The sequence below is a fragment of the Pipra filicauda genome, unplaced genomic scaffold, assembly GCF_003945595.2.
Source record: "Pipra filicauda isolate LSUMZ 115617 unplaced genomic scaffold, ASM394559v2 scaffold68_size4259465_pilon, whole genome shotgun sequence".
Classification (NCBI taxonomy): Eukaryota; Metazoa; Chordata; class Aves; order Passeriformes; family Pipridae; genus Pipra; species Pipra filicauda.
In genome coordinates, this window is record NW_024104853.1 from 2,234,204 (window position 1) to 2,260,546 (window position 26,343).

Genomic DNA, 26,343 nt, shown 5'->3' on the forward strand with positions numbered 1-26,343 from the left:
CTAAGTCCTGATGTAGAAATAATCACGCCATTTTGTATCTGCATTAAATAAAATTACGGTCCAAAAATTGAAAGCCACACATGTCCAAAAGGAAAGCCTTGTTTTACATTGTGATGCATTGTGTTCTCTACCTGCATAAGCAAGTCCCTAAGGTATTCTGATAAGCAATGGAAGCATGCAAGGCAGAGACCAAAAGGAAAAAAACTGGACAAAATCTGGGTTTCCATTTCCTTTATGAGCAAACGTTTCAGTTTTTAAATATTGCACATCATATTAACCAGCTATATTTTGAAAGAAGAACTAGCTTCTGAGAACTATCTTCTTTCTAAGGGATTACTTTGGGTATAACCTCACGTAATGAAATTTGGGCTTCGAAGCTGTCTCACCCTAGACAGTTTGCTCAGGGATGTTGGGAAGCAGAATTTCAATACAGCCTCTCTTTGGCACTTTCAATGGGCCAACACAGGCAGCTCTCCTACTCATAATTCTGGCTGTTGTGACAACATGAGTTATTTACATTTATACAGTAATAAATAGAATGTAGACACATAAGTACATAGATGTAATATTTGTGTGTCCATTTTATATTTACATGGATATTTTAAATATATATCTCATAAAATATATATACCATTGCATACTCATAATGAACATACTGCATATCTGTGCCCAGAAATATATGTGCATACACTGTATGCAAAATGTACAAATGTATACATATATATCTCCCCAAAAAGAATTTCAGCTTTAAATTCTTACCAAGTTCAAGCCATTAGAAATAAGTGTATCCGCAGTACAAGTATCTTCAGAATGAAAGGAAGAAAAGGTAAGCTTACTCAAAACTTTTAGTTTCGCTTTGCTACTAACCATTTTCAGTAACTGCAAGGGTCTGAGCATCTCCACTCCCACAGGACACATCAATAACTTTGAGTCCTTTTAACCCTGTGACCAGCATTGGGATGGTCTGATCTTCACTGGAACCTGCAAAAACAAAGTAGTTCTATGAGAAGCAAAATCGAGAAGGCCTAGTATGTTCTTTTCTTTGGTTTTTTGTTTGTTTGTTTGCTTTTGGATGTTTTGTTATGTGGGTGTGGGGGGTGTTGGTATGGTTTTATTTTCAGATCTGAGCATCATGATTAAGTTTCCATATGGTTTCTTAGGTATCTAATACGAATTTAGGTAAGTCATAGAAATTTAGTGGGTTTCAATTCATACGAAGCCCCCTAAGGTTCTCAAATCAGTCTCAGGTAAGTTAGATGAAAGATCATTTGACACAGGCACTAAACAATTCTTTAACAACTTATTTGAAGATATCAACTAACTTACCATGGCCAAGTCTGCCATAGTTTCCTCGTCCCCATGTATACAGCTCTCCTTCAGCAGTTATGGCCGCACTATAGGTACTTCCACATGCAATATGAACAACATGTTTTCCAGCTTGCTTCCCAGATAGAGCAGATATCATCTTAGGTTCCTCCAGGGGGCTATTAAAAGAGAAGGTGACATATTTCCATAAAGGTGATCTGATGAGTAGTTAATAAAAGGAGTGGCGTACTTGTTAGAAACAATTGCTACAGTTCTACCTGCAATTCTACTTATTCTACTTATTACTACAATTCTACTTATTACTAGTCTGAAGTACCAAGATATAAACAGAGCTACAAGCCAAAATTAAGTTCAGATTGTTCGACAATATCTAAACCACTGAAGGAATGTCTAACAGCTGTGAATTTTGTTTCCAATTGAACTAATGAAATCCTTTTAAAAAATATTTCATCATTAAAAACATTATCTTTAATTACTGTATCTGAACAATTAGTTTCATGACACTGACAACCCTCGTGTAGTATCTCCCTTGCTTTATAGGGAATTCAGCATTGAGGGAAGACACTTAAAATCTCTAAAATTTATTGATGCACATCCCCTACACACCACTGTTGCTGAAGACTGCTTCTACGCAGAAGCAGGACAGTAATGTCATTGTCTGACACATAAGAAAAATGGAATGATATACAACAGGACTGCATAGGAAATGACAACCCCACTCCAACATGTGAGTCAATGTTTCAGGGAAAATATGCTGTGTATTCATAAAACCATTAATAAAAGGCCTAATAAAAGTACAAGCACTACTACACCCTCTGTCTACAAGTATTTCAGAAAGTAGCATTAATACAGAACTGGGAATATTACAGACAGAAAACATGTAGGGAGAATGCAACTTCTGTTCATAAAACAAATGTCAAATGCTGAGAATGCTTATATACACAACAAAGTAATTTTTACTATGAATTCAAAACACTGGTAAATAAATGTTATGATTATTTTTAATACATACACTGTATCCCCATGACCTAGTCTTCCACCATCTCCACAACCCCAAGAGAAAACTTCCCCATTTGCTGACAAAGCCAGATAGTGATGCCCATCTGAATGTGCTGCTATCTTCACAATATTCCTGGAAGCTAAACTCTGCACCAGCTGTGGTCCCTGTGAACCAAGTAAAAGAAATATGGTTACGAAAACTGCTGAAGATTTCCTTCACTTGCCTATATACAGAATAACTAGGTACAGTTTTCCTATGGCTTTATCAAAACTCTGAACCCAAATTAATGAGGTGACAGTATAAAGCAAAAAACAAAAGGTCAAATCTGACAAAAGCAATGCTTTGAAATTATTTTGTTCCCATTTTTATAATGTCTTCAGTACATATGAAAATGGTGTTTCTCTTAACGTTACAGGCTATCTTAGTGACAAATGCTTCTGTTACAGTATATTTTTGTTTGAGAAACTACTCACCTTGGGCACAGTTACATCACCAAAGTAAAATTCATTTCATATCTGCCACTTTCTGAAGTTGTTACCAAAGCAGCATACCAATAAAAGCAATTATTGTATCCATAACCTCTAGCCTGATAGAAATTACAGAAACAGTATGGATTTCATCAAATCAATACAAGAGACAAAACACACTATTTCTGAAAGTTCAATACAACACCATAAAAGCTCACAAAAATCAGCATGTCTCCACCTAGTCTTCCAAAAAACTGTAAATAGTTAAAGGAGCAGACTTATGCTATGAAGTAATACAGAAGAGAACAAATTTTTAAAACCATGTAAAAAACTCTCACCAGAGTATCGCTGTTGTACGCTTGTGTATAAACTCTTCCATTTCTAGATAATATCAGAAAGCGTTTCTCTGCACAGGCAACCTGTACAACACCAAGGTTGGCCAGTCCTTCACACTGAATTGGACCACTCACATTAGCATAATATTTCCAACCTATTAATCCCCAAGCAATGACCTCTTGCAGTGATCCCTAGAAAATAAGAAATTCTCTTAAGTACTAATTTTGAAGTACACAACTTAATAACAGGCATAGAGAAGATCATTTTTTAAACCTAATTCAATCTGAGACAGTCATTCCTGCCAGTAGTCAGTAAAACCTACTTAATTAGAAGATGTCAAAAATAAAGACTTGCATGCATCATATTCAGTTCAGTCTGATACTGAATGAGCTATAAATATCTACAGAAACTGTTCAGAGATTTTTCAAGTTGGGAAGTTTAGCATTTACTTTTTTCTTTATTTTTTTAATATGTCAGACCCCCAACATTTATAAAGTCTGGTCTTGAGAATTTACTCTGATAAACACAGGGAACAGCCCAAAATATGGCAGAATTAGTCAGTGTGTGATAAGAAAGAATGGTTCACAAACCAAAAGTAAAATTTGTACTCTAAGGCTGACTGAAAAAGGGATGATGAAATAAAAAATACCCAAGTAAGACAGATTTCAGCAACTCTGAGTTATCCTGTGAAAATCAAAAATTTGAATAATCTTAGGAGTCATTTTCCTTACATTCTGAAAAATCAGTTATGCTTTCAGAGAAAAGATCTTACTAAATCTGACATTGCAAACAGTTACCTTATGAGATGTAGGAGAGCTACACTGAGGAGGCATACATGGGGTGGCTAAACGATCTAAATGGGCCATGATCACCACAGCTGTTTGTCTCAGATCAATCGCCAGCTCATTGTCCTGTGGCAAAGTCAGATACCTTAGAAAACTTTCATTTGGACTTAGAGGGTAAGTGAGGAGCTAGAAAAGAAAAAAGGCCAGTCAGAAGAATTCAAGGTGTATCTATGTCACTACACATACACAATATTACTTAGACATGATGAGTATCTGCACAAGTTTAAAAGAAAATGAATTAACTCTGTACATCCTTTTTTTTTACAGTAAAGAAAAATTCAAAACATGCATGTTCGGAAAATGGATTGTGAATATAATATAAAGTTTTAAGCATAATAAAATTGATTTACTATGTTTTATTAACCTCAGTAATTTGCACGAAGAGTCACAGTTCAAGTAACTTCAAACACAACTAAATAAAAACAATCTAAATAGCAGAGAAGTTACCTGGCCACATCTCAGATAATTATCACAACAGTATTAACTATGAAACATAACATTTACCTCTAACCATACTGTGACATTCTTCGTCCTACCTAAAGAAACTCCAACGTACACATGAAAACCAAACAACAGTGGTGTATACACACCTTACATGGAAAACACCACCACCAGTTTTGGTTGGATAATTTTATAATCATTTTAGCCAGGCAAGTGAAATTTGATTCCAACATAATTAATATCCCCTTCAAATAACCCAAGGATAAATACCTGAATCTCTTCCTCTGTATTGGGCATGTCTTTGTTACATATTATACTCTGAAATCTTTGTAGCAAAGGTAGAAGTGGTGCACTCGTTCCCTGCGCAGATCGCTCATTATCTGTTTCCCTTGCTCCATTATCCCAAAGTTGAAGCAACAACATCACTGCAGACAACATTTGGCTGAAAGAGCGAGTTAACACCATCTATTAATATGTATTCCTAAAAACATTGGTTTAGGTTATCCATATAATTCACTTTCTACAATTAAAAGTTTTGCAATATCAGACGTCAGTGCTTACCATTTTAAACAGATTATCAGAATATGAAAAACTGATTTTGCAATCTAGAGAATATTAGATCTCAATCACCACTGCGTTACAGAAAAGGTTCATATGCTTTGAACCACAATTATTACATTAAACCCAAATCCATGAAATGGAAGACAGGCACTGCTCAGGCCATTCCAACAGACAATGATGGTTAAAAATTAAGAGTGCTCCTGCTTCTCACCTTAGTGTACCCCTCTGCACTGCCAGTTCAAGCAATATGGCAAGTGCCAAGTGCTGGTCTTGTAAAGGAATGTTTCCTGGCCCTTTGGTACTGGGAGCTCCATGCACATCTCTATTTAAAAGTCAAACAGTATACATTAAGTAATAGGAGATAATACGTAATTGCTTACCAAAAGATCTACAACACCCCAAGAACCACTAAACTTACAGGAAACTATAAAACTGGTGATGAAAGCAGCTGAGAAAAAAAGCCCAAACACTCCAAAGGAGATCAAGTTTTAGAGTGGCAGCTAGGCTTTAAAATTACCCTAAGCTTCAGTGTCTGTAGCTCTGTTAAACATGTCAAGAACAGGAAAAACATTTTTCAAGGTGAAATTCCGGTATGCTTCATCATAGGTACTGTAAGAATGTAATTCCAGTATTCAAAAGACAAGTAATTTCGAGTAACTAATGTTAAAAGGTAACTCTAAGCCTACTTAAATAAAAGAAAAAAGCAGTGGAGGGCTTCAAGTCCAATATGACTGTATTTTCCCTCATGCACACATGAGGGATCTTTGGATAAACTACATTCAGTGATTCAGAATACTCAAATTCAGATTTTTCTTAAACAGCTAAAATAATTCAATCATATTTAAAAAGTATCATTTCAACAGTTCATTAATGTTTTGCTTGCCTGTATAACAACATCAGAAAAGGAATGCAATCTTTATAGTTTTCCGAAAGCTACTATCTTTATACCACCAGCTACTAAGAGATGCAAATTTGCTGTTTAACAGCTACTCCAGCAATGCTCAAGAAAAGAAACTTACCCAGTCACAACAGACCTTAGGAATTTAGTAGCTCTTTCTACCACTTCCAGCCATACAGAAGATACAGTCCCTTCATCAAAAAGGGACGCCTCCGGAAGAGCTCGCAGCGCATCAAGTGATTCCTGTAACAATTCACTGCACAGGTCTGCATCTTCACCTAAGGAACACAGCAATAATGGTTACATTCCCATCTTCAAATTGCTGTACACAATATTTTGTGGGGGGTTTTTTCAACCACAAGATTACAAGTTATTTAACATATACAAAGTTCTTGATTTTCACATGAACATTTTAACTGCAAGATCTTGAAGAAATTTTCACCAAAAAAAAACATTCAGTAAGATAACTCTTAAACCAACTCATCCCACTATGTACCCACTGAGGAAATCAGAAGAAGAACTAGGGCTGGCTGGGCAAAGATTAAGCCAACCACCTGCCATCTGAACAAACACTGCAGACTGAGACAAACAGGCAGGTTAAAGTGGCACAGGTGACAATTCTGTCAACCTCTGCAATTTGACAATCGCTGACAAGCACACAAACTAAACACAAGTTTCATACTTCACACTCTTTTTAAGCTGCCACTATCATGCCGTAATACAGTGGATTGACCCTGCCTGAAGAATAAATCTAACTTTTCTGAAATCTGGCACTAAAAATACATTCCCCTTCATGAAATCCCAATTTGCTCTCATAAGTATAAAATATCCCAGCACAACACAGCATTGGTACAGGCCTGGATGACTTCGATCAGCAACAGCATTGTTGGGCATAGCACCACATGAACATAAATGCAATTATGCAAATCTATCACTTATAAATGTATAGTTCGATGCAAATACTTAACACACACAAATGCTTGAATGAGCAAACAAAAAATATATGCAACATGCTCAAGTGTAGACCTACCTGACCTCCAGGCTCTACGAAGGAAAGCGAATGCAAACGAAAGTGCTGCCCGGGATCCAACTCGTGCAAGTCCTTCTACACCTTTACCTACAGGTCTTGGGCTAAATAAAATTATATAAGCATTTTTTCAATATCATTTATATTATAATAATATATTTATGTTAGTAAAATTTTGTATAAAATATATTCAACAACTTTATAATTCACTTATATGCATGCATATGTGATTACACAATTTTTATTTATAAAGAATTGCAATTGTCTCCAGAATGAAGGTGAACAACATCAAAATATCAGCAGCCAACATTCAACTTCAACTGCTTCAAAGCACCAATTCAACGCCCAACATCAAAAAGTTCCACATAGAAAAAAATAAACCAGACTGGTATAATTGACTGCAATCAGAAAAATGCCCATAGTTACTGAGAGTGAAATTCAAAACACACAGACGTAAGATACTTCATGTACTCATTATTTACTCATTAAGCTTATATTTTTCATTTGGACTGCATAAACTATGCTTAAAGATTTTTATGAAACTTTAATTATTGATAATTAATTCCACCCATTTTGTCTTTCCTTTTTTTTCCATTCAGGTGTCAATGTTACAAATCCCTCTTTGCAGCTTCTGTATCAGTGTGTGTATGGAAGAGAGACAGCTTCAACTTTTGTTAATATCCACTGGACTTACATACATTGCTGTTAACTTTTCTTTTCATTGAGACAATCGCATTAATTTAAGTACACTCCCCTTTGTACTTAACAACAGGAGATACCCTACAGCTTCCACTACTGAACCAACAATTCTACTTCCTTTTGATGTGAGATTACAAAGACAGTGAATTGCTTAAGACTCTTCCAAAAGAGAAAAAAATTATACTCTCATTTTTAGCAATCCGATAACTTAAACACATCAGTGTTCTTTTTAATCAGAACTGAAAAAAAAATTCTAGAGAATTCTATTTAGAGAAATATATCATTGTCAGAACTCTAATCCCATAATAACTAGTCGTGATATCTACTTACACTCTCCCTTCATATCTGAAGCTAGAGATAATGTAACATAAAAACTTTCCTAGCTGAATTGCTTGTTCTGCCAGAGAGCAATCTTGTTCAGCTACTGAACAGATCCTTTAATGCCCCATCTGAGAGATTTTTCTATTTTTAGGTCTAGATAGCTATCTAGTCATGGAAAGTAATCAGACAATTTCTTATTCCATTACTTCTCTTGAAATTGTTGCATATAAAATGTATAATTACATCATTTTTCAACCACACTACAGAAAATTATGTTCAGCTTTTATATATTTGCATTTTAAAATTTACACGCCTTAACTGAGCAAATATTGACAAAAACATATCAGCATTATTCAAACTACGTAACTTCCATCAGCACCATTTCTGAAACACACTTCTTCACACTTTCTAGTTGAGTAGAACAAAAGGAATACTTCGATAAAAGTATGCGTATAGCTAAAAGAATAGTATCTACAGAAATGTATTACAACCAAAACCTACCAGTACAGAGACACTATAAGAAAGCATCAGGCAAGAAAGAAAACTGCATGGCAGATAACACCACTTTTTACTTAATATGGTAAAACCATCTCAAGAAATAAGTTTCTTTACTGCTAATGTCTCTCAAGGAGGAATACATCACATCAAGTGCTGACACACAGGTTGATAACCGTGCTGTGAGTTTTCTAATGTATTAACTTGTTCGTGTATTACCTTTTCTTATCCATAGCAGGCAGAGAAACACTACTGCTTTTCCACTTTACTTTGACATTCTCCTGAAGAACTGTTCTGTTCAAAGCAATGAAATATCGTTCCAGGATAACTAGCCGCTGTTTTAGCCTCATAGCTGATAGAGCTGTTGTAGCAGTTTGTGTGGCCAGACTTTGCTGTTCCTTCACTAGTACATGAAGGCACTCCTTCAATTCATTCACATCTGAGAATCAGAGAAAGATATTCTTTTATGGCTGTTCATCTTTGTTACATATAGTATCAAGAAAAATCAAGACAAATTGAAAACTGTAAACCAACCAGGAGTCTGAACTTCAAAACCCAGTGAAACTCCCTGTTCCCATACATAATGTGCACATTTCTAATCCACAGTATGATATAATCACAATCACACTTAAACAGGTGTTTCAACAAAGGTTATTATCAAAACTGGTTTTGTATACATATCTAGCCCTTCATATTTCATGTCTGAAATTAAAACATCACAGGAAATATTTATGCATTTCAAAAAAACAAGTTAGACAGCAAATTCTTATCACCATCCAACCTCAGTCAGACTTCTCCTGAGTGCAGGCAAGTCCCCTGCATGTCCCCACAAGGATATGCTTTTATTTTTCAACTATACTCATTAAATTTCTCAAAAGTTATAAAACTACTCTCAGAAGTGCTAGGATCACTGCCAAGAGCTGCTACACTTCTGAAACAAATAATGTCAGAAATTTAAGATGCTTGCAAGTACTATTAGCAAATAAAAGATCTGACTTATGTACCAATGTTAGAGAATTAATTGTTCACTAATCAAAGAAAATACTCAACAGCCCAAAGTCCTAGTAATATAATAACTGATGATAAGAAGTACAGTGTCAACAATAACAAAACCACTTTAAAATAGAGATTTGGAAACTATTTTTATATTCTCTGTAGCTTTAATTCACAGGATAAATATCAATGAAGTGCGTTCTTAGAGGGGTTCTTTTCTGTCCTGTCATTAACAGTCTGATCACTGGGCGACTCCACTCTGCTTTGCGCTGAATTACCGCACTTGTCCCTAAGCCAACCACATTTGTTGCCTGGTTGCTCCACAGAAGTACCTTTGTTTTAACTGACACCTGACTAAGGGGTATGGGAAAAAAAACCCCATATGTCTGCATATATGTAACAGGGCTTATGAGAAGATGGACAAACTTTAAAAAAAAAAAAAATAACAACCACAAAACCATACAAACCCAATATATTTTTTGGAACAGCTGCCTCCGAGCTATATACATTTATGGTAGTCTTTAGAGTTGAAAATTTTATCTAATGAGGCATAACTTTTTTTGCAGCTGTAACTGCATAAACTATTTCAGTGTTTGTCCCCACTCTGCAACACATCATTGTGTACCCAGCAGAGAATTCAAGCAGCCTTTTCTGCCACGGGATCACATTGCACAGTCACTTATGGTTTGCCGTCAGCCTGTTTTCAACACTGCTACTCACATTTCACCATTTCATAATGTGTTAGATTCCTTTCCCTGAGGCAATTCACATCTTTCCACCTGACTATGAGGAATAACTTATTTTTTCACCAAGCAAAAATAGATTAAAATGTGTTCCTTGCAGTCTAGACCTCACAGATGAAAGTAATTGCAGCAATTATACACATTGACTCAAACAACATGAAATACAACAAAATGAACAAATTTGACAAAAAGCCACACTGTATTAGTGTGGTATTAGCTCTCCTAAATCTCCCAAGAACTCTGTGGCACAGGTGAATATCAGGAAGTTACGTACATAAGGCTCCTCCAGATCACAGTGTAAAGTAACACATAAATAAAATAGATGCCTGTCAAAGGCATGTTTGATTTCTTTGGTTTGGCTTTTATACTGTCCCTTAACATTATGGCCATATAGAAGTTAACTCGACAGCTTTAATAGATGACTATCAGTACCTAGCCTGAAGCTTCCTTATACCTCCAGGCTTATGTAACAAATTTTGTTTCATTTAATACAATTTTGAGGGAAAAAAATCTCAGTTGCAGCGTTAGCATTACTTAGAATAGCAAAATAAAACATTCCACAAAATATAAACTACATGTTCTGAGACTGCTGCTGTTACCATAGGTGTGTCTTAACTTTTATTTTGTAAGCAAAAAAAACCCATTTTGCAGTATATACTTCAGGAAGCATGGTCAATACTGGTAAGTAAACCATAGGAAGACATAAAAATCTGAGTTTTTTCCTTCTCTTTCTGAACACTAGAGTCCTACCTACCTCTAAATACCACCAGTCTATAAGAACAACGGATGAAATGACCATGCTCACTGCTTCACAAAGAGACTTTGCTTAACATCACCGAATCACAGAATATTCTGAGTTGGAAGGGACCCACAAGGATCATTGAGTCCAGTTCTAAGTGAATGACTGCTACAGGGATCAAACCAACAACGTTAGCATTACTAGTACCAGGCTCTAACCAACTGAGTGTTGGTTTTGGCAAATAATTTTATCCTGCCAATTCATTCCCCATATTATGGTCTCTTGTCTCTATAGGAAAAGTAAAGAAATAGTCAATGAAGAAAAAACAAGGGACTTTAACACTTATGTTTGGGGAAGAGAGTCTGTGTATGGTGCTACAGAAAACAAGCACTAGGTGCTAGACACAGCAGCCTGCCAAGTAATACAGAGATACAGCATTCATCCTTCCTTCCTGACTAGCAAGTTATCCAACTGTGGACACCCTCTAAAATTATTTCTGAGAGTTGAAGACTTAGAGGAAAAAGGTTTTCATTGTAAAATAACATGCTTATTACACATATGTCATGGTGACTACTGAAAGGAAACACTTGGGACAGGCAGAGACCACCTACAATCCTCCAGCAATTATTTTATGAGGAATTTTTCCTCAAAGTTTACAACTGCATACCTTTCACACCACTTTCAATCAGCCACAGTGATGTCCAGGTGTTAGAAAGATAAATTACTTGTTATTAAAACTGCCTTGTTAAGGTTTAGGGCTTGGCATGCTTCAACGATCTCAGACAGAGAGGGAGGTTAACAAAGCCTGGTGAGAAAGATGTGCCACTGAGAGTGGACAAAAAGAATGCAGAATTACAGGCCATGGGGACATGGGGCAGAACTCCCACGATAAGGAAGAAACTAAAAAGCTAACTCAGCAACTGTGCTGAAATCAACTCCAACTAGATAAAAGATAATTCTGGCAGGGGGAGATTGTGACCACCGACTCACGACCCACTGATTCAAGAAACCCATTGACTCAAATAAAGAGAAAGACCAAGCATGCAGACTAACTAGCATGAGAAATGAGACAAACATTTAACAAATAGAAGGTAGAACACTAATTAATAAGAGAACTATGTAACTTGTAGCCAGCGAACCGTGATTTCTGTTTGCCAAAACATATAGATGGCGTAAATTTTTGATGATTGGGGTGCCAGCCTTTTATGGGTTACCACCCAGCTCCCTACTTTGTGCAAACTAGAATAAAGAATTAGGAACACCTTGTCTTGGGGCTTAAACTGGTGCTGTGCATTGGGCAGCGAGCTCACATTCGGGGCAATAGCCCTGCCATTATCAGCATCCCAGCCATGCCGATGCAGTAGGTGACACAGTCTACTGTATGAACTCTGAATGAACAGAAACAGAATCCTACACTGCATACCACGTATGCACATCAAGCAGTGCCAGTCACAGAGCTGGGCCATTGTATACACACATGGTCCTGTGTGTCTGCAGGAAAAGTTTCATAGCAGCACCTACTGAATTAATTCCTAATGGTTCAGTAATACATACTAAAGATAACCTGTAAGATGCCCAACATCCTACTCAATGATCTGACAGAACAGCTGGCTCATTTGGCAAAAAAAAAAAAAGACAACATTACTGTACATTTTTAATACCTCAAAGGTTTAGTTCTGGTTTAATACAAAAACAGTCCATGGTTCCACAGACTTTGCAATGTCTCACAGAAAAAAACCTCACAAAAGCATTTCCTAAAGTTAAGGGATTTAAAAAGCAAGTTACTTTGCTTTCTTGTCAGTGAAGTCAATGTCCACAAATTAAGTCAAATGAAGACAATACAAAAGCTAGAAAAGGAATCAACTACAATTCTGTCTTGACTTTTTATGAAGACAAAAAGGGTTGGAAAAAAATTCATTTTTCAAGTGATTAGCCCTAAACCCCACAAGGTCTTTGCATTCAGAAACTAGCAATATGAAGAACTGTTCAGTTACAATACACTATTTTTCAAATACCGAAACATTGCATGAAAATTTTCTTAATGGAAAATATCATTTAGCCTCACCAAGATACAAGCCATATAAAAATAACCTGCATAAAGAATAAATTTAAGTTTACTGAATTTAGCTGTAATTAAATTATTTTCTTTACCCCTTCTTGCTTTGCCTTCAAAATCTCAAATGGCTACAATTTTAGGAAGGTTTTCTACTAGAAGTAAATAACTCTACTCTTAAATACAAACTCCTTTAGTATTTCAAGAATTTAAAATAAAGTTCATATACAAAGTGTAGTAAAGGCTGGAACAGGTCACAGTAGTCCTGTAACTCAGACAGCTAAGACTTGAACAAAGGACTGCCTTGTTTTATTAAAGTAATGCTATTTTTAAGTGAGATATATCTATACACTTCCTCGCTTTAAATTTTCTCTTGTGTCATAAGTAAATTTATCTTTACAAAAAATTCCGTTCATCTTTAGAAAGATTTAAATATATCTGAGAATCAACCCAGTGAAACTCATTTCAATAAACTCTCAAGTCTAAGCAACACTTATTACCAATGAACTAAATAGTCTAGTGAGAGAATAGCTTATTAATAGTAACGATTCAAGTTTCATCTGAGAAGGTTACAGGGAACTCTTTAAACAAAACTGTTCATATGTCACTACACCAGCCCTTGATGTTAACCATCCCTTGCAATGCTATGCTTTGCCAGTTATTCTATGAGGGTGGAGGCACATTATTTACCATACCAGTATAAATTCTCACAGTCATACCATACCAGTATAAATTCTCAAATCACCATTAGCAGAATACTTGTTAATTGACAACTATAGTTAGAGATGTTGCTGGCTGCAGTAGAGACAGGTAAGGGCTTTACCACCTTCTGTTAAAATTTATCACATCTCTCTCCCCTCAACAATTAACGTAATCACATGTCTGCACTTCTTAATTCTTCCTGCCCAAAGTTCTCTGCATTAGAAGGAAAAAACAGTGGAATTGTCTAACTGTGACTTTTTGGTAGAACAGTATTAAGAAGTGACACGTGATTTAGATATTTGAGCAAAACATGGAACAAAATAAGAAGACGGTGACTTCTTAAACCATCTTAGCCACAGCCAGAACACTAACCTGACCTGAGCCTAATATAAGTTTCCTGTCCTAAGGCATGTTTGCTCCTGCTTTAGCAGCTCAAGGAAACACCTTAACATGCTTCATACTTTAACACTCATTTCCTCAGCTCTTGTAGGGAACACCACAGGCTTCTGACTGGTAAATTAAGCACCTTAAAAATGCCAATATCAGACTGAAAAGTTTCAAGGACTTGGGTTGAGTCACAAGCTTTAGTAACAGCAAACATAGACGTTACAGTGTGGAGAGATTTCAGACCTGAAAACACATTTCAAAGAGAATTTGGCAGGAATCTACTGTTATAATGAGCACACATTCCTGTCATCAGCAGAACTAATGTGCTCTAATTTCCTAGAGAACTTTTTATTTTGTCTCTTCTTTCCCTTTCCACTATGTGCTATTTCCACTGGACAAAGAGGAGATAAAGGATGCAGCTGGCTTGGCTTAACGGGCTTCTAATGACCCTCTAAGCCTGTAGAATAAGTGAATTCAAAAGTTAGAGGGAAGGACAAAAATGCAGTCGCATACACATGATTTCCTTCAGAAACAAACCTAAATATGCTCCCAAAGTTATTTTATACCAACAAAGAATATAATGCCTAAAGGGCATTTAGCTTTTAGCTTTCTGAAGTCTGCTCCCCAATTAAAAACATGACCACCATCAGACTTGACTTTATTAGTATGCAGCAGGAGAAATAACGATTAGTTGCATGTGCATTCAAAATCCATCTCATTACGTGGCTGGACGCACAAGGATGGTGAAGGGTCTGGAAGGGAAGCCTTACGAGGAGCAGCTGAGGTCACTGGTTTGTTCAGCCTGGAGAGAGAAGAGGAGAGACCTCACTGCAGTCTACAACTTCCTCACAAGGGGAAGCAGAGGGGCAGGTACTGATCTCTTCACTCTCGTGATCAGTGAGAGGAGTTGAGAAAACGGCATGAAGCTGTGTCAGGAGAGGTTTAGGTTAGATATCAGGAAAAAGTTTTTCTCAGAGAGAAACAGGCTCCCCAGGGAAGTGGTCACAGCACCAAGCCTGACAGAGTTCAAGAAGCACCTGGTGTGACTCTTGGGGTGTCCTGTGCAGGGCTGGGAATTCAACTCCATCCTGATGGGTCCCTTCCAATTCAGCATATTGTATGATTCTATAATTTTCCAAGTTTTAAATCATCAGCAAAACTTGTTTAAATTGATGTTCAAATACTCATGACACACAGAACAAAACAGCAAGAACTGAAATTCCTGTGTGTATAAAAACATACACACATGCATACACTCCCCTTATAAGGGCATGAGGAGCAACCAAACAGTTACCTGGAGCTCAAAAAGTGGTTTCAAGCTGGGGCAGAGGAAACAGGGGCAGAGGGAATGGGATGCAATGATGATGTGAAGGCAAGTTAAAATCTGTTTCTAGTGGCAAGAAAGTAAAAGAAAAAAACAGGGATGGAGAAGTTCTAAGAAATGTAGAACGGGGAGGTCAAATTTCATCCTTTAGATTTAAAAATGCTGAGTCAAATGAGTATTGATCAAGAAATTTAATAAAAGCAGAAAATATCAAAATAAAGAAGGTTAAAAGCAAGTTTTTTCAGTGTCATGACTACTTTTTAATTCCTTCTGCACACAGTATAAATTTAGATTTAACCATGTAACTAGGAGCCCCTTACAGGATGGAAGTTCTGTGTATCACTTTCTCTTTCACAAAGCAAACACAGGAAGAGTCAACTGCAGTTGCTAATGACGGGTAACTCAACAATAGCCCACTGAAGTCACAGGGTTAATTTTAATCTTCCGTGTTTGGTGCTGACTCTAAATCATTTCTTTGTGCAATCAGCTGTACTAACAATATCGGAAAACAAGATGCAGCACTGTCTGTAAACAAGCCCTCACTCACATATGAGGAAACCCCAGAAGTGCAACACCATGACACTGATTTACCATCATAACAGATTAATGCACCATTAATACAAACCAGATCTGACTACACAAAAAAACTATATCCCCACTTCAACTGTACATTGCTTATTCATTTAAGGATGTTTGCATTAAGATTATTTCCTCATTTACTTTCTTGTCCTGAGGGGAAACAGAACAGTAGCACCCCTACTGAAACTTCTAAGTAGAAAGTGTCATTTTCTAGTCAGACAGCAATTAAGGTGACTTTAAACTAACTTTGTCTGTAAGTATGCAATATTTAGCATCTTAAACATAAGAAATGAGATCAGATTACAGTGAATTTGAATCACAATTTATTTGTTTGTAAAGCTCAGTTTTTAGACAAATAGTTGTTGCACCAGTGGAACTGTTTCTAATCTTTTCAAGAAATAAAAATTACCTTACATCAAGTGGTACTAAATACTCAACTATATCCACAGTTACCTGGCTCTACAATTCTAAACTTCGAGAAAGATTTAGCTAGTCCTCCTTTCAAGATGGGGTGAAGGGGGGGGGGACAAAAACAAAAAAAAAAAAACAACACCACACCAAACCACCACTGCCAAAACAAAAAACCAAAGAGGATTCATCTTAAGGGAATAAGGGAAAACTGCACTTTTGGATGGAAGTCAAAAATACTCAAATCTCTCAGATTTTATATCTACAACAGCATGGTGTGTACTGAAGACATTTCAAAACACCCAACAGTGACATATATTAGATGTTAAAAGTGCTAACCATTAGCACTGACAGAAATGCATATGGAAAATGAATAAATAGCCTACATACACTACAGGCAACAACAAGTCCCACAGAAATGTGTAAAATTGGGTGAAAATGGAGACAAATATTTGGGCCATGAAGTCTGTTGGTACTACATCAGTAAAGATGACAGCCAACTGCAAAAACATGTAGGCACTTAAATTAGTAAGCAGTAAAATGTTAGATATACACTGGCGAGGAAAGGAGACAAAAATCCCAGTTTTCCCTATAAAAAGGTCTCAAATCAACCTTCCACTGAGGGATAAAATCTTGGCACTGTAGTATGGTAAATTCAAGAAGAAATTGGTTTGCTGTACAACAGCAGCTGGAAAAACAGGTTATCAAGACAGACAAAACAAAAACCAGGGATCATTATACCACTTCAGGAAACCCATGAGGTACCCACAGCTGAAGAAGCACATACATTTCCCAACCTACCTTCTCTGGTACAAAAATATAGAAGAAAAAAAAAACAGAGGGAAGAACTAAGAGAATAGCTTCCGTATGCAAAGAAGTTGCATGAAATAAGATCTTTAGTGATGGACAAATACAACTCGGAGGTGATTATGCCAGAATTCTTAGAACACAAAGAACCCACCCCACCAGTGTTGGGGAAGTAAGGAACAACTACTCACTTTCTCTTCCACAACAGGGCATTAGGTGAAACCAGCAAATGCGAAAATCAAGTCAAGGACCAAAAGATGAATATTCACGAGATAAACAGATGAATTACAAAGCTCCTTGCTACATATAGATGTGGATGTTAAAAGTTCAGAATGTTCAAAAGGGATTAGACAAATTAATGGGGAAAAAAATCTACATAAAAAATATTAAACATAAATATATTAAAAATATTAAGTTATGCCATGCACACATATGTTCCAGGAAAATAAAAGGGGGAGGTGGATGGAATTCAAATGCACATTCTCACTGCCCCATACTACCACCTCCGTCTCAAGGAAAATAGGCTACAGACAATGTATTATAAACATGGAACCTCATTATTTGCTTGGTTACTGTTATTTATGCCACTGCTGTCAGGACATTGGACTAGGCTGTCCTTTCATTTGGTTCAATATAGCCAACTTTAAGCATATCACCACTAAGAAAAAGAAGCCCAAGAAGATGAAATACCACTCTGTTTTCTGTAGGCTTTGAACAACCACTTCAAAGGGTTTCCTCTCTTTCTCCCCTACTAGGGTTGAACACCTGGACTACTCTCCAGATCATATAAGATGTTAAAAATCAAGTATCTCCAGAAAAGAAAATTGATGAAAGTAGTTAAAAGAGATTTTTAGGAAGAACTGCTTTACGAACATACTCAACCTGGTACAAATACGACAGGGAGAAGACATTTTAAAGGAGAACTCACATCACAAATGAGGCCTGAATAGTTCAACATTAATATCAGAAAAGAGCTGAATAAGAAATCGAAGAACAGTAAGATGTAAAAGAGAAGGAAAAACACCTTCAAGTCAAATAATTACTTACCCATGTATTTATTACTATCTTACAGATTTTTACAGCACTTGGAATAGTAAGACCCTGGGGGAGGGATGTCACAAGGCCCACTGACCTAGATTAGCCTGCTGAAGATCAACAGCATGATCCTCCACGCTTGGCAAAAAAGGTTTTATTACAGCACTTCTAAAACATAGATATGCAGTGTTGAATACCTAATTGCTATTTCCATAATGTAGGACTGTAAATCATTAAACTCACTAGAAATACAACAGTGCATTGACCTGAAACACAGACTTTAAATGCCTCTTCAGTTCTTTTTGTAATGTAACTCCACATCTCACATCTCCAAATTATACCCTTCTTTTAAAGGAATACAAAACATAAATGAAAACATTAAATTAAAGACATAAAAGTCTTCAATTCTTACTTGATCAGCAATGATATATTTAAGAAACAATTCTTTTCAAAAGTTTCTTCATGGTTTTGACAGGCAAATACTTAAAAGTTTGGTTTTTTGAAGGAAGACAGAAGAAATGCTTAGAACAGTTTTTCTCATTTTATGAAACATTTATACAAAATATCAAAACTGAACTGATTCTCTGTCATTTTTTCAAAATTAATTATCAAGCCAAAAAAAAAGCTAGGATGGGTCAAAAAGGCAGCTATTACCTATACTTCTGACAAATGCAAACCAAAAATTAACAAGGTAACCCACCACCATGAACAAAAGCCACCCTTAACACTGTAGGAGCGTTTGCAGTATTTTTTAAGGATTTTTATGTCACAGTTAGATGATACAAACTTCAAGCACAAATGGTAAAAGAGACCAGGGAATACAAATTTATTTCTGACAAATTATAAAGTCTTCACAAGTTATCTCTAGAATGTGCGCCAATAAACCACACTATATATAAACACTAAAAGTAACTATAAGACAGCACGTTATTTCTTTCTGACAACTCCTAACACACATACATCCTTTTTTTTCTGAACAACTGCTTTTTCAAGAAATAGCTGGAGGGTGAGCTTAAAGGCCAGGTTTTGTCCCAAACACCTTGGTCAGCTGGAAGAAATTTGGTAAGACACTTAACATTTAGGCTACCATTTCGTAAATAGTTTTATTTTACTGTTCAGTAACAGACATTAAATAAGAATATAAAACATAAATAATGTGACCTTCTGCTTATATCTCTTCAACAGATTCAATTCTCACTCCCTTTCCACCGTAGTGGCAATTCTTTTCATTCCTCCTATACTGCAAAATTCTGTCCCACTACCAGAGTGACACCACATCCATCTGTCCTCCTGCCCTTAAGAAAAGGGAGCAAGCTGGCTGGCACAGAGCAGAGGACAGCAGACTGGCAGCTGACCTGTGGCTCAACAGAAACAAACAGCTTCCCTAGTAAACAGAGCTACACAGATGCAGATTCTGGCACGGAAGAGATAATACTTTTCCTGGGGACCTTCAAGTGTTTCTGGGTGAGGGGAAAGGACAAGTGGCACAACAGATGTCTCTGAAGTTTGTACATGCCAACATCTGAATCAGGCAACATCGTGCACCAGAACTGTAAAACAAACCACCAAAGTGAAGCTTCTTCTGATCTGCTATTTTTAAACATGGACTATTTTAGACAATGAACTGCTGATCTACAGTAACAAACAGCCATGAACTTTAACTGGCTTCTCTATCAAAATCAGTATTTTATAGACCCCCACATGAAGATGTGAACACACAAACTATTTTTCCACCAAAGGGTAAGTTTACTGTCAACAGAAGTCAATTTGGACTTTTGTCCAAAGGACAAACAATTAATTGAACTAACCATTTCAACCTTCCTTCCACGAATCACCTATTAAACCTATTAAACCTTTATTGCCTGCACAACATTCAGGCTTCAGAAACTAAGCCATTTCTTTTTAACGTCTTCACCTGAAAAGAAATATTCTGAAGACATTGGAACATTTCACTGTACAACTTCATTTGTTCCAAGTCAGTTTATCACTCCTTCAAGCAGCCAAAAGGTGCAAATTGACTCTTCAAGTTATGAGTCTAATTATATCTGAAATTAATTATAGTAAATGTTTATTTAAATCATAGTTAACCACTTATCCAACTTATTTCACTAACCTAACAGATCCATCTGTCAGCAAGTACATTTGATGCAAATACTTCCTGATGCTACAAAAGTAGTGATCAATAGAGAACACATAATGCTTCAGTGACAATAACCAAAACAGCTGTAATACCTGGTTGTTTGCCCCACACCCAACTCTCAACAATCGATTTGGCCCTGTAAGTGGGCAGTGGAGTCTCTTCTTCATCTTTCTTTTCTTTGTCGTTTTGCTCTTCTTTCTTTGATGCAGTTTGGCATTCAGTGCTGTCATCTAAAGGAAACAAAAAAAAGACCAGTTAAGCTACTTTCCCTTTGAATTCAGGTCTATATTAGACATGTAAAGGTGAAATACCCAGCCCACAAGCTTCGAGCAATACTGTCTACCATTCAGAGCACAGGGTGGGGGGAAGTAGTATTTCACCATATTAACTGTCACAGGTGCTAGGTCTCATCTTACATTTCGTAAGACAGTGACCTTAAAACCCAGAAATCCCCACTGTAATCTCCTTGGAGTGATGAACGTTTAATATCAATACCGTCATGTAAGACTTGCAACGGATTTGCAACACAGTACTGCAAAGGATGCACTTTAAGTCAGATTTTGCTCCCAACTATCAGCATTTCCCTAGAATTTACTTGTTTCTATATTCCATTTCCAACACAGGAAAAAGATAGTAATTGCCTTAATTTCAAAATCATGAAGAGCTCTATATTGCCATTTACACTACTTTTATGCAGCAGTATTTCAACATCTGTAATGTATCCAGCATCTTAGTAATTACCAGTAAGTAATGAAAATAATACCACCATTTTCTGCCCAAGCAATAAAACAGCATTTCCAATCCTTTTGAGACTACTTTCATAAAGACAGAACACAGACATTAGTCACTTATCTCTGTAATCAAAGGCTCCATGAAAGTCCTAATTTTCTGAACACAGTAGAATTAGAGAACTGGACATCTGTCCTTATTCATACAGGGAATATGGATTTCCATATCCATGCTCCAAGTCAGTTCAATGCATAAGTCTGCCTTGCAATTAAGGGACATGTGGGCAACAGCCTTCCTCGCCCTGCTCTTCTTTTCAAACAATACCATTCAAAATTACTCCAGTCCAGCATTTGAAACTTATCCCTGAAGAGTTTAGTTCCAGCCATTTTCACCTGGCTCTTACACAACTGGCCAGTCTTCCATTCCAATCTGCCCATCTAGTGTAGAGAGACTCCCTCCCTAAATGTCCCAGCCACAGCATGTCAGATAAGCACTAGTATTTTGTCTGTTTTCCTATCTCACCCCACACATCCCCAGAAAAAACGCATTTGTACCAGCATTATTTCAGAAGATAATAATGAGGGGTTTACAGCTGTAGCCAGACACAGAACATCTGACTGCAGCCTGCCTCACTCTGACAGAGAGTTCAAAGGCTCAGAACAAATAAAATACACCTATCAAATGTACAAAACCATTCAACTACTCTTTCCATCTGGCCTGACAGAAAATTAATGCTTAATCTGGTTGTAACTGGATCTGTGATTACCTCTTTGTGTAAAATTTGTTAGGCTATAGACAATAGCACATCCCAAATAAACCTTTTTGGGGTGCCTTAATTATACAAGTTTTAAATTAAAGCCAGCATTTCCTAACCTGTCAGACAGAAGTACTCAGGAGGTGGAAGATCAAGACTGAAGAGCAGGAAAAAAGGAAGAAGAGACATAACTGCAGTATCCATGCTAGAGCTGAGATTGTGAGCTAAAGAGATAACAAAGTCACTTGAGAATAAGAAAATGCAGCTTGGATATCCCTCTTTTAAGTGGTAATCATAGAGGGTACAACTGTCTCCCTCAAACACTGAGGAACAGCCTATGAGTCATCAGCATGATAACAATGTCCAAAATGTGATTCAATCCAGCTGCTTCTATTCAAAGGCACAAGTAAATAATACTAAAGGTACAGAATCCATTATAACTAAGGACACTGTTCAGCCCCAGTGGTTCAGAATATTTCCACAGTAACACCATAATCTGTGTTTTGCCACTCACCCACACAGCTAGTGACACACTTCACAAGGTCTGGAATTTTAGTTAGTGGGTAGAAGGGTGCTGTGCCAAGACACTGTTTTGCAGGCAGCTGTACGAGAACTTCTAAATAGATCCTTGGCAAAGGATGACAACCAAGGGCTACAAACTTAGTCATTTAGTCCAGCTCCTCACTGCAAATACAGAAGGTCCCAATCCAGGTGAGAACTCAAGCTTTGTACTGTAAACAACATGTAAATCCACAGGAGAATTTTTTGTTTGCATGAACAGGAAAGGGGAGCAATGAGAGAAAAAGTGGGAAGGAGCTGAGCTAAAAATCTCATTAAAAGACAGTTCACTATACTTGCAAAAAACCACTTGCCCTCTAAGGGACAAAGCTGGTATCAGTCTAAATCAAAAGCAGCAAAACAGACATCATAATTATGGAAGCTCAGTTACACTTATGAAAGAGATTTGTAAAAAGGGAGACCCAAAGATATTTCAGAAAGAGGGGCAGGAAGAATGAAATCTTGAGCAAAGCCAGAATGGGTCAAAGTAACAAGTTATAAGACAGTTTTCAAAACAATGCATGCAAAAACACAGTGCAGTGTGACAACCTGATTTAACTTAATTTTTCTCAAAGTGTGAATATTGTGGTGGGGGAAAACAACTGTGTAACATTTCCCCGAAAGAACTTTCTCTTAACTATGTTTTGGTTTAAGCTGAGGCAGGTAGGCATACCCAGTCAAAATCGAGCAACTGTAGTAACCATCCTCAACTAGAAATTAGCTCCCAAATCAGAGAGCAGTAGTTTACCATGTCTGCATTATCTTAGACAGCCATAGCCCAATCCAGTATAAATGGAGGATGAAAAGGAAGCACTAGAAGTGAAACATTTCATAATCAATGACTAAAAAAAGACAATACCACATAGTTGCCTCCACTACATATTGCAGTATGGTCTTATGCTGGTCTGAAATGCCAATGAATGGGTATCATTAGGAATCTCTCAGCAGAAAGAGAAAGCCTGCAACACTTTTCTCCACAGATGTTGCCATTCACAAGGCAAAAAGTCACACAGGGTGCTTAGGCAAGGGCTGTATTTCACAACTACTCTAAATCAGCATTTGGCAGTCCCAGATTCAGGAAGTATTTCAGCTGCAATACGAAATAGTTATTTGTTTTCTGTAAAAGTGTTCTCTTATACGTATATATATATGTGTGTGTGTGTAAGCTTCAATTGATAGTTATTTGTGAGGGAAGAACGCATGCCTATACATTTGCAAGCCATGTTTACACACCCTTCCCGATATAGAAGTCAGGATGATACAAGATTCTGACCTCCTAACTCTAATCAGAAATAAAGTTTCTTTTCTTCCCTAGTGTACTATTTTTTTAAATGCGTTCTTTAAATTATCTGTTGAATTTGCAATAGAGCATTTTACTCTTATGAAGTCAAACTGTCCAACAGGGTGATTACAGGTTTCCCTCTGTCCTGCAGAGAGAATATAATAATCCCCAGCTGAGCACTGAATTCTTGAGCCACTGGGTACAGCCCATAGCTGGGTCAGGGAAAGCAGAAGAGAGGGTGTGCAAAGCAACACTTCTCACTTCTAACAAGTTCTTTCTTACACAAAAGAGGAAGCTCAAAGCAGGAGCCAGCCTACATGCCTGCATACTACTATGGTTTGATACACACATGGTCTGAACAGCAGCCACCATCACCAATTCCACATGCTGTTATTCTTACCATAAAGATTTCATTTCTGCCAGCCTCTCTGGAATTGCTTGTGGCATTTGACTTTATTTAATTTGCTTGCAGGTGCAACACTGAATGAGGTTTGTGGATTCAATGGCATCAGGCTGACAAAGGTCCAACTTTCAGTAATGGGGGAATAGAAGAGGAAGCCACAGTATTTACCAAAGGCAGGACAGAGGTATGAGGCTAATAATTTCATGGGTTTGCCCTGAAACTTAGAATAGCTAATTGAAACAGAAATTCCCACCTATAAAGTCTGAGGAATCAAAAATAAATAAAAAATAGTAACCCATAAAAGGGACCTGTGTACTTCACTGGTATGTCTTAAGAATTTACAGTAAGAGTTCTCTAACTTCAAAATTTAGTAAGAATAATATTATTTAATACTTTTTATTATTTTCAGTACATAGTTTCCAGTATACAAGATATTAATCTAATCCAAATTTCCCAAGGGCAGCCTGATTATCCTTTAAGTACATGCCACGCTGCAAGTGCACCTGTATTTGGACATCAGTACTGTCACAGCTGTGTCCTCAGATGATACTTGGAAACATGCAAACACATTCTGTTTAACACATTTATCAAACATGTTTTTCTGAAAGTGCCATGAAGAAAAAACAAAAAGAGGTTATTCCTAACCAAATGTTCTTGCTAATGGAAGAGAAAAAACACACTACTTGCATCTTCTTCCTAGAGAGAAACAAACTGGTTTTTGCTATCAATAGCATATCTATTGCCACTGCTAATATCCACTGAAAAAATGAAGTGCCTGTTTTGAGCAGTCCAGATAGCATCAGAGAGCGACAGCATCGGGGGAAAAAGAGTTACCATGGAGTAAAGTACGAAGTCAACACTTCTTAAAACAGACTGAATAAAAGGGACTACTTACAGCAGTCTCTCTTGTTTATCTCCAAATTAGTCAATTTAGTATCTAAGTCTGAATATTGAGATGAATATATATTCCTTTTTTTATAAAACCACTGGGTTTTTCATAACTCTCATTACTCGTATGTACTTTTCCCACTCCTTGAATTACATTTGTAGATCATTTAAGCAAAAAACTAAGCACAAACTAAACAGACCAATACCTAGATCTCGATTTCACGAAACTCAATTCAAGCAAGTTCAGAGGTGCAAACTGACCGTCACTTTTTCTGCTTCTGTGATCCACTACTGCCTAACAGAATCAAATATACAATCTGATTGACACTGACCAAAAATAGCCTTGATTAGCTCTTTCTTCTTAAAGCTCCAGTCTAGTAAGCAAGATCGTTGCATTTTACAATCCTGTAGGGCCCAGCACAGTGGCGCTTATGAAGGCTAACTTCACTATAATAGAATTCACACATTGATGCTAAGCATTAAGAGCCTGAAAAAGCTCTTATTTAAAGTTCTAAATTACTGCAGCATTTAGAGTAGTAGATGTTTTAGAAGTACCTATGTCGAAGAACATACACTCTCCAGCTGTGGAAAGGAACAGGTGTGACCTGTGCCATGTGGTACCCACGCTTAACTCCTGTAGAAGCAAGGGCAAGGGGAAGGTGGTGTTTTCATCTTTGTTACTCACATCCAATTCTATCTTAACTGGCACTAAAATAAACTAAATTAATTTTTCTCAACACTATTTTACCCATGACAGTAACTGGTAAGTGATTTCCTTGGCTTTACCTCAATCCCCAAGCTTTTCCTTTTTGAAGTCCTATTGAGGAAGGGCAGCAAGTGAGGACCTGAAAGGGTGGGCAGCTGGTTAAGGTCAAACCATCACAATACAGTACTGGAAACAAGTGGCAGTCTCCCTTCAACAACATCACCACCACCACTATGGATATAAGAAAGCTTTCAAAAGCCTGATTGCAGCTTGGATGCTTTAAGGTAATATAAAAGACTTTACTGTATAAAGTAAACTGTCAGAAATTCTGTATTTTTAAGTAACAGTATCCTACAGCCTTTAACACCTTATACCTTTTTGATCCTTTGAAGTCACACATACACACATACAGCATTTTTTAAAAAATCACATCATTATTCAGAACAAATGTCCCCATGTGGATGAACATGTGAAGTCACAGAAGACTGACTTACCTAACACTTCTGGTTTTTTACTTTACACTGCTCTCTACATTTTGCATCAGAAGTGACAGACTGCAATTTCCTACTTGATATTTCAATGATTCCCCTGAAAACTAAAACCTATTATACTATGACACCTTTCTATAAGCTTTCTCAGAATTATTGAAAACAGTACAGCACCATAACTAACAAAAGTATCAATTCAACTGCAGCTT

At 36.9% G+C, this 26,343-nt stretch overlaps 1 protein-coding gene across 2 annotated transcripts in view; it reads right to left on the reverse strand.

The window, feature by feature from the left end:
• The window catches only part of HERC2 (HECT and RLD domain containing E3 ubiquitin protein ligase 2), a 108,729-nt gene that overhangs the window by 69,128 nt on the left and 13,258 nt on the right, over nt 1–26,343 (reverse strand). Inside the window, exons 4-14 of one of the 2 annotated variants that reach the window (XM_027726342.2) lie at nt 20,419–20,556; nt 8,636–8,855; nt 6,905–7,005; nt 5,996–6,152; nt 5,188–5,298; nt 4,686–4,857; nt 3,927–4,100; nt 3,132–3,320; nt 2,339–2,490; nt 1,327–1,484; nt 868–981 (exon numbers count right to left, since the gene is read on the reverse strand). In XM_027726342.2, coding sequence (XP_027582143.1) covers nt 868–981; nt 1,327–1,484; nt 2,339–2,490; nt 3,132–3,320; nt 3,927–4,100; nt 4,686–4,857; nt 5,188–5,298; nt 5,996–6,152; nt 6,905–7,005; nt 8,636–8,855; nt 20,419–20,556 — 1,686 coding nt within the window. The remainder of the gene's footprint in view (nt 1–867; nt 982–1,326; nt 1,485–2,338; nt 2,491–3,131; nt 3,321–3,926; nt 4,101–4,685; nt 4,858–5,187; nt 5,299–5,995; nt 6,153–6,904; nt 7,006–8,635; nt 8,856–20,418; nt 20,557–26,343) is intronic. The other variant, XM_027726343.2, reaches the window with a different exon arrangement.